The 9,498-nt window shown below is 40.4% G+C and overlaps 1 protein-coding gene across 2 annotated transcripts in view; it reads left to right on the top strand.

The window, feature by feature from the left end:
- The window catches only part of KLF10 (KLF transcription factor 10), a 6,734-nt gene extending 1,625 nt beyond the window's left edge, over window positions 1–5,109 (top strand). The window contains exons 2-4 of one of the 2 annotated variants that reach the window (XM_019629543.1): window positions 1,783–2,016; window positions 2,124–3,036; window positions 3,516–5,109. In XM_019629543.1, the coding sequence (XP_019485088.1) occupies window positions 1,783–2,016; window positions 2,124–3,036; window positions 3,516–3,775 (1,407 nt within the window). In that variant the 3' untranslated portion in view covers window positions 3,776–5,109. The remainder of the gene's footprint in view (window positions 1–1,782; window positions 2,017–2,123; window positions 3,037–3,515) is intronic. The other variant, XM_019629544.1, reaches the window with a different exon arrangement.
- Window positions 5,110–9,498: the final 4,389 nt, after the last annotated feature.

The raw sequence follows: 9,498 nt of genomic DNA on the forward strand, positions 1-9,498 counted from the left end.
CGGGCGTCCGCAGCCCCGCCCCTCCCCTCGGGCTCGGGCGCGCACTGCCGGGCGGTTGGCGGCGGCGCCCGCGGCCCCTCCCCCGGGCCGGCGCGAGGGCGGGGGCCCTAGAGCTCAGGAAGTAGGTGAAAGGTGACGGCGCGGCAATTCCCAGTTCACGTTTCCTGCGCCGCCCGGAGCAGCGGCTGATCACGCTTTGTTCACATGCCTCGCCCCCTCCTCCTCCCCGCCCCTGCCCTTAGCGGCGCAGCCAATCCGGACCGGGGCCGCCGGGCCGGTTGGCCAATGGCGGGGGCAGGGACGTAGGGACGTGCGAGCCGCGAGGAATGTTCCCAGTGACTCACCCGTGAGCCTCATTGAGGTTAGGGCGGCCCCATCAGTCTGTCCCCGCCAGCGAGGATCTCCCCCGCCGTGTGCCTCCGCCCCTCGTCTGCTTCCCCCGCCCGCGCCTCCGCCCGCGCTTCCCTTTCCTCCCTCCCGCCCCACTCCCTTTCCTCCCCTCCCCGCTTCTCCTCTTCTCAGCTCACACTAGTTTCCCTGCTGCCTGCCTTTTCTCTATCCTTTTGCACTGGCGTCTTGAGGCTTTTACACATACATGCGCTATCCATTGCAGCTTACATAAAGGCGTGCGTGATTATGCAATTGCATTGTTAGCGATATTTCAAGAGCAGCGGCTCGTTTTCTAAGCATTTCAACGCTAAAGGTTTACGGATTTTTTTTTTCAAACTAGCGTTGAGAGGAACACCTTGTAACGTAAAGAATGTCGGTATTTTTACACAGTCTCTAATTTGACAAAAAGAATAAGATCACGTTAATGGCAAATGGGAGAGATGATGAGTAGTACAATTTTTTTAAGTGCAGTTTAAGGAACTTTAATATGAAACAAACAGTAGAAGCAGCTGTACAAATACAAAGAATGTGCTGTTATTGTAATCAAGCAGGTCTTTAAAAAAATTAAAATAATTCTGTGTTGACGATTGCAGACGCCTTATAATTTGGGTTTTGCAAATTCACAGTGAAATATTAAATTTCCCGATTATCCATTTTATAGTATTATTGCATTAGCTGGTCATAGTTGTGAATATCAAGCCGTTGTGTTAAATAGATCCAGTGAAAGGGAACACAAACATGAAGTTGAAACTTAACTAAAGCTTTGGAATTTTTCCACAGATAATCAAATTATCAAAAACTTGTAGATGTCAAATAACCTAATATACTTATTTAAAAGAGACTGAAAATTTCATGCCCTATTGATTTTATCTCACAATGCAGTGTCTTTTTGAAGGTCAGATCCATGTCAACAGGCTAGAGCTCTGTCCAATATACTGCATTTTGAAGAAAGTTTTGGCCTTTTATTTTGTTAGGGCCTCACCTCCAAAGTCCTCATGTTGTATCTGCAGTATTGAAAAAAGATAGCTTTTCAGAGCCTTACCTTAGTTATCTTGTCTAACCCCTGTTGCCGGTGGCCACTCTGGAAAGAATATAAAACTTTTTCTCTCTTTGGATCACAGATGTATTGATACCTTTGGCCTTGGTCTCCTTAATGATAATAAGATGCTCCTCTCTACCTCACAGGGATATCAGTGTTTAAGCCTAAGTGTGAGGAAGAATGAGGAAGCTTTTACTACCATTACCATCAGAGTAGGGGTGAGAGAAAAATTATTTCAGATTTTAACTTGGAAAGTTGTGCAAATAGTAAAAAAGAAAAAAAGTGCATTGCTCTGTGTCTTATTTGGATGACAAAAAACATGCTTATAAGCATTTAATCTTTTGTTTCTATAGGAGGAAAGAATGGAAATGATTTCTGAAAGATCAAAAGAGAGTGTGTATTCCTGGAACAAAACTGCAGAAAAAAGTGATTTTGAAGCTGTAGAAGCACTTATGTCAATGAGCTGCAGTTGGAAGTCTGATTTTAAGAAATATATTGAAAACAGACCTGTTACTCCAGTATCTGATATGTCAGAGGAAGAGAATCTGCTTCCGGGTACACCCGATTTTCATACAATTCCAGCATTTGTAAGTATTATTGTTTTTAAGATGAATGTAAATGATATAACTTATTGTAATATACATAACTTTATTTTAAATATCTCACGCTGTTGCCTGTGTATTTCTCTTTGTAGTGTTTGACTCCACCTTACAGTCCTTCTGACTTTGAACCCTCTCAAGTGTCAAATCTGATGGCACCAGCGCCATCTACTGGACACTTTAAATCATTCTCAGATACTTCCAAGCCTCACATTGCTGCACCTTTCAAAGAGGAAGAGAAGAGTCTAGTACCTGCCCCCAAACTCCCCAAGGCTCAGGCAACAAGTGTGATTCGTCACACAGCTGATGCTCAGCTGTGTAACCACCGATCCTGCCCAGTGAAAGCAGCCAGCCTCCTCAACAGTCAGGACAATTCTTTTCGAAGAAGAACCCACCTAAATGTTGAGGATGCGAGAAAAAACATACCTTGTGCAGCTGTGTCACCAAACAGATCCAAATGTGAGAGAAACACAGTGGCAGATGATGATGAGAAAGCAAGTGCTGCACTTTATGACTTTTCTGTGCCTTCCTCAGAGACAGTCATCTGTAGATCTCAGCCAGCCCCCATGTCCCCACAGCAGAAGTCGGTGTTGGTTTCTCCACCTGCAGTATCAGCAGGGGCAGTGCCACCTATGCCCGTCATCTGTCAGATGGTTCCCCTCCCTGCAAATAACCCTGTTGTGACAACAGTTGTTCCCAGCACTCCACCCAGTCAGCCACCAGCCGTCTGCCCACCTGTGGTGTTCATGGGCACTCAGATGCCGAAAGGCGCCGTCATGTTTGTCGTACCCCAGCCCGTGGTCCAGAATCCAAAGCCTCCAGTGGTGAGCCCAAATGGCACCAGACTCTCTCCCATTGCCCCTGCTCCAGGGTTTTCCCCTTCAGCAGCAAAAGTCACTCCTCAGATGGACTCATCAAGGATAAGAAGTCACATCTGTAGCCATCCAGGATGTGGCAAGACATACTTTAAAAGTTCTCATCTGAAAGCCCACATGAGAACACATACAGGTACCAACCATTTCTTATTTATGTCTTAGAAATTCAGATGAAGATTTTTTGGCAGTAGTCACAAATATAACCCAGGCATATTAAGGAAGAACTTGCCTTCTAGCCAATTTAGTGGATGATACTTACTTTGCAAGCTCCTCTAAAAGATTTCATTAAAGTGTTTTGTTTTCATTTCTCAAATGATGGTTCTTTAAATGTCTTATAGTTACTCTTTAAAGTCTTTGTACCAAAGTTGAGGTCAGAAAACCTTTTTGTTTTGGGCTTTTATAAGGAGAAGATTTTTATAAACGTGACAGTGAAAGTTAAAAATATGTAGTGTGATACACAGTATAGTACTCACTTGACAATTTATTAATTTAATAGGTTTTATTTTAAAATGTATCTCTTGAGATATACATTTAATATCTTTAGATAGAATTAAATATGTAATTTAAAGTGATTGAATAAATGTGTAGTAATAATTGAATTTTTTGTTTCAGGAGAGAAGCCTTTTAGCTGTAGTTGGAAAGGTTGTGAAAGGAGGTTTGCCCGTTCCGATGAACTGTCTAGACACCGAAGAACCCACACAGGTGAGAAGAAATTTGCTTGTCCCATGTGTGACCGGCGGTTCATGAGGAGCGACCATTTGACCAAGCATGCACGGCGTCATCTGTCAGCCAAGAAGCTACCAAACTGGCAGATGGAAGTGAGCAAGTTAAACGACATTGCCCTACCTCCAGCCACTGCTCCGACCCAGTGACAGATCGGAAAGTGAAGAATTAGTACTAACTTTGGTCACAGCTGGGAGTCAGTGGTGATATAAGAATGCTTCCACTGCACGTCTGTGGCCCTCCAGTGGGGGCTGTAAGCAGAAGCCCCACAGCTTGGGGAGAAGGCCCAGACTGGGTTAGATGACAAGTGTTGTGGTCACAGGCAGGTCACAGAGTGGCAGGATTCATTTCTTATCACATAAGAGAGATGAGAAAGCCTTTATTCCTTTAAATATTTTTTGAAGGTTTCAGATGAGGTCAACACAGGTAGCACAGATTTTGAATTTGTGTGCACAATTTGTTACTTTACACTTGCCATTTATACTTGAGACCAACTTTTTTCAATGTGATTCTTCTAAAGCACTGGTTTCAAGCGTATAGAGACTGGAAATCAACATTACGGTACAGATATGGAAATACAAAATCGATTTTTATTATTACAAATATTGTCATCTTTTCCTAGAGTTATCTTGTTTACTATTCCTAGTCTTTCTAGTCAACTTCGTGAATGTAGTTGTTAAATATATCTAGAACTAGCATTTTTACACTATTGCTGACATTTGGAATTGATTAGCTGTATATTGCTAAAGAGGGCCCAAAGACTTGGAATCCTCAATAATTTAATTGCTTTGAAGTGTAACAACAAATTTTTTGCATTTCTGTTTTGAAAGTTTAACAAATGACTATATCTAGGCATTTTCTTATGCTTTGAACTTTAGTTTGCCTGCAGTTTATTGTGTAGATTTGAAAATTGTATACCAATGTGTTTTCCGTAGAGACTAAGATACACTGCACTTTGTTAGAAAAAAATTCAAAGATGAAAATATATATTGTAAAGATGGGATATCAAGAATTTTAGATAACTCCTTGAAAAGGATGGCTTATGTCATCAGTAAAGTACCCTTATGTTATGAGGATATAACATGTGCTTTATTGAATTAGAAAATTAGTGACCATTATTCACAAATGGACAAATATTGTCCTGTTAATTTATAGGAGTTTTGGGGGGAACTATGGAACTGGGTGGGTAGAAAAGTTACTAGAACATTCACTTTTGTTAACAGTATTTCTGTTATATTCTGTTGTATACACAGTGGTAAAGCAAAAGTAAATTGTTTAAAATATATAGTGAAAAATGTCCGTATATCTCCCCATTTAACATTTTTCTCTATGTTGGGTCTAGATTTCTGACATCAAAACTTGGACCCATGGAAAACAAAAAGGTTTTCTTTTAATAAAAAATCCTTGTGATTTACAATTTGCACAATATTTCTTTTGTTGTACTTTATATCTTGTTTACAATAAAGAATTTCCTTTGATATATATAATTGGTTGATTGCATTTGTTGAAAATCATTAATCACTTACGATACTACCAAAGGACTTCTTGTCTGAATTCTTCTAAGGTCCTCATTCAACTTTAGAACTGGAGGAGTGTATGTTTAACATATGAATCAAGTTAGAGAGTATACACATTCAGAGAGGCCAGGTTTCTATTCATTGAGATCATATAAGAGCCTGCCTATTCTAAGAAAGCACTGCATTTTCATTTTAAAACATTCTTGTGCATTTTGGTGATTTGGGATTGAAATATAGCTCTGGCTCTCAGCAAAACCTTGTTAAGTAGCATTCAATTAAAGGGAACACCACAGCGAATAATTAAAAGCAATGAGACTGCTGTGGCAAAAGAAAAAGCCTGACCTATTCAATGGAGTAAATTATTCAACTCTAAAGGTTAGATTAGCTCAGACCATTAAGTGATACCTTAAATGCAGTCAACATACTGGTACTTAAGCACTGATCAAATTAAAAGACCTGATGTATCTGCTCCTGATATCCAGCCATCATCATGGCTCAGTGACCCAGCATTACCTGATATATCCCTAGGTCAGTTAGTAGCCTAATGCTACCTCAATGCCTACATCATCACCTCCTCATTGCATCACTTATGCATTTTAATATCTCACATCTTCACAAAGAGAAGAAGGGTGAGTATGGCACAATGAGATATTTTGAGAGAGACCACATTTACATAAATTTTATTACAGTATATTATTATAATTGTATTTGTTAATCTCTTACTTTGCCTAATTTATAAATTATACTTTATCTTAGCATCTGTAGAGCTTGGTACTATCTGCCATTTCAGGCATCCACTTGGGATCTTGGAACATGTCTTCCATGGATAAGGGGAGATTCTGTGTGTGTGTGTGAAGGCTTATTATGAGTAACTGGTCCATGCAATTACAGAAGCTGACAACAGTTGTCCCAAGATCAGTGGGCAAGCTGGATGGAGGCTCAGGAGGGATACAGTTCTAGTCCAAATGCTGGCAGGCTCAAGACTCAGGAAGAGCTGATGTTTCAGTTGTAGTCTGAAGGCAGGAAAAAATGGATGTGCTAGCTCGAAAGCAGTGGAGTAGCGGGAGTTCCCCCTTATTCAACTTTTTTTGTTTTATTCAGCCTTCAACTGATTGAATGAGGCCCACCCACAGTAAGGGCGGGTTATTGGCTTCACTCAATATGCCGATGCAAATGTTAATCTCGTCTAGAAATATTGTCACAGACACACCCAAAATAATGTTTGACAAATATATGAGCACCTCACAGCCTAGTCAAATTAACATACAAATTTAACCATCACACCTGGATTCTATCCCTGGTTACTATATCTTGGGAAAGCAGCTTTGTCATGCTGGGTCTCACATCCACTTTTAAGACGGGCCTAAACACAGCTACATAATTTAACCCATAGAGCTATTGGCAAGCTCAAATAAGGTTATGTGCGTAAACACTCTTGGAACGTATAATACATTCTACATTTGTCGGCACTGTTACAGCACCAATGTCTGGGAGCATGTGCATGGCAGTAAATGGATTAGAATGCCAACCTGGGGTGGCCACCCATTCTGGAAAAGGGAAGCTGCCTAGATCTGGGATGATTAAAGAATTTTGATGCCCCGGGTTCCCACACTTCTACCTACATATCTAATTATTTGGGTGACCCATTTACTGTAACTCATTACAATGAGGCCAATCTAATGGGAAAGAACACAAAATATAAAGCCATGGCCATTAGCATAGCTAAAGCATGGGCACTCATCAGTTAATTACAAATTTGTGCAGTTACCATGAAGCACCCTACGTACTGAGTGATGAGTTTAAGTTCCCTTTGTTCGCCTGGTAACAACCCCGGCTTGAATGATTTCTCCAAGCCTGAGCTTAGAATTCATGATAAAGTGCTCAGCATCAGATACTCTTTCAAGCATGGGCTAAAAATTCTATTATATACAAAGTTCTAGGAGTCAGAATCCCAGGGTAATGAGTGTCAACATGAGTGACCAAAACATCTTGCCTCCTGGGAAATTAACAGTCCACACCTGTGCCAAGTCTTCCCAGATAATGTGTCCTCCTTACATGGATACACAGAGCATTCCAAAGAAGCATAATTCTCTCATCTTTGGCTTGTTGTAACAGAAGGAGTAAAACTAAATGGGGCCACAAAAATGAAGTCTGTTGTTTTAAGCTTCCCCTGCCAGTTGGCATCCTAATGTTGACAAGACTTAGAAATTTATTGCTATCTATTCAATGAATTCCAACAATCTCTGGTTAACCTGGATTGACCAGCTTGTTGGTGGGATGCTAAAAGTGGGGGAAATACCTTAAAATATAAGAAGGTGATATCTGATCTTTGATTTTCTTGGATTAATTTCATTTTTAATTCTAAGCTTAACCAATGGTCCGTGGAGGCTCAGCCTAAGTTTGGAAAAATCTGTATGAGATTCTGGGAAGAAAGAGTAGTTGAAGAAATAACATGAAGAAAGGGATGGCCCAGTGGGATGTTTTGGTAGAATCAGTTTTCTATTTCTCTGATTAGATTATCTGAACCTTGAATATCAGTTTCAAAAAGGCACCCTTTAGTTTGCACAGTCTCATTGAAAAGATAAATACAAGCTTTGAGTGTTTATTACCACTGGACAAAATAAAACAATGTGACCTTGTGAAAGGAATCTTCTCCTGGGGCCATGGAGCCTGTGTGTTGGTATCAGCTCTAAACTAACTGTAATTTTGAGCACTTTAACTATTTCATGGCTTTGTTTCATTATCTATAAAATGGGGATTATAATGCTTATGTGACCTGCTTCCAAGATAGATTTGAAAACTGAAAACACGAGCAAACAAATGCTAAGCGGGCTACTATAAAACCAGGGGTGGGTATTGCATTTTTACTACTCAGATCAATCATTAAGACAGAAGAGGCCCCTACAGGTGGGGCCAGCAATCTGACGTCAGTTAGAAATTGTCATGACGTGGTCCCTGTTAGAAGGGAAAGTCAAATTCCAAATATTTACAAAATTGTCACAGCTCTGGAGGCTAGAAGTCTAAGATCAAGGTGTCAGCAGGGTTGATTTCATCCTGAGGCCTCTCTCCTTGGCTTGCACATGGCCATCTTCTCCCTGTGTTTAACATGGTCGTAATCTCCTCTTCTTTTAAGAACACCAGTCATCATGTCCTGTTAGGGAGACCACTTCATAGACGGTGTAGAGGCCTGACCACCGCACTGTATATCTGAAGCTGATGTTGAATAATATTGTATGTCAACTATAATTATATAGACATATAGTCACGGGATGTAGAGTAGAGGGTGGGAATGGAGTAAATGGAATTGTAATAGATAAGTGTGATATCGGGGGTGAGAGGCTAGTGGATGGGGGAAGGGGGGTTGTTACTTTGTGAGGGTGTAAAGGATAACTATTGCATTGTTCTGTACACTTGAAACTAATTAAAAAAAAAAAAGCCGAAGCTACCAGAGAGAAGAAAAAAACAAACAAAACAAAGAACACCAGTCATATTGGATTAGGGCCTACTCCAGTAACCTCATTTTACCTGAATGAACTTTTAAAGACCCTATTTCCAAGTGCACTCACATTTTGAGGTACTGGGACTTCAACATAGGAACTCTGAAGGGACACAATTGAGCCCATAATATTGGTCAACATGTATCAGTCAATATTGTTCCATCTTAATACACTAATAACAGTATTCTCTAAACTGGTCTTAAGTTTCTATTTCTAGTACAGTCATGCCTTGGTGACCACAAGGGATTGGTTCCAGGACGCCCTGCAGATACCAAAATCCCTGGATGCTCAAGTCCCTTATAATAAATGGCATAGTATTTGCATATAAGGTATGCGCCTCCTCCTGTATACTTTAAATCATCTTCAGATTGCTTATAATGTGTAATACAATGTAAATACTATGTAAATAGTTGTTATACTGTATTGTTTGGTGAATAATTAGAAAAAAACAAAGTTGGTACAGACACAACCATGGAAGGCCTAACGACATATGTCAGCAACAATGTAAAAATTTTTTTCCCAAATATTTTTTATGTGAAGTTAGATGAATCTGCAGATGCAGGAAACCAAGGATATGGAGGCCAACTCTCTCTGGTAAATAGTTTTATGAGAGCTAAGTGTCCCCAACTCTCTAGCCAATGTCATACAGTGATATCATGCCCAGTGCAGCGTGTAACTTCCAGCCATCAGGGAGACGTGTTTCAATTATGCACTCAGGTGTTTCTTAATCATGGAATGCTCTTTATCCTCAACAAAGTTTTTCTTCATTACATACTTATAAGCACTATTTGCAACAATCCCTTTTTATCTCTTAATTATCTCAAAAGATAAGCTTGTCCTGCCTCAGAATCCTCTCCC

Source organism: Hipposideros armiger, unplaced genomic scaffold (genome assembly GCF_001890085.2).
Source record: "Hipposideros armiger isolate ML-2016 unplaced genomic scaffold, ASM189008v1 scaffold_860, whole genome shotgun sequence".
NCBI classification, from domain to species: domain Eukaryota; kingdom Metazoa; phylum Chordata; class Mammalia; order Chiroptera; family Hipposideridae; genus Hipposideros; species Hipposideros armiger.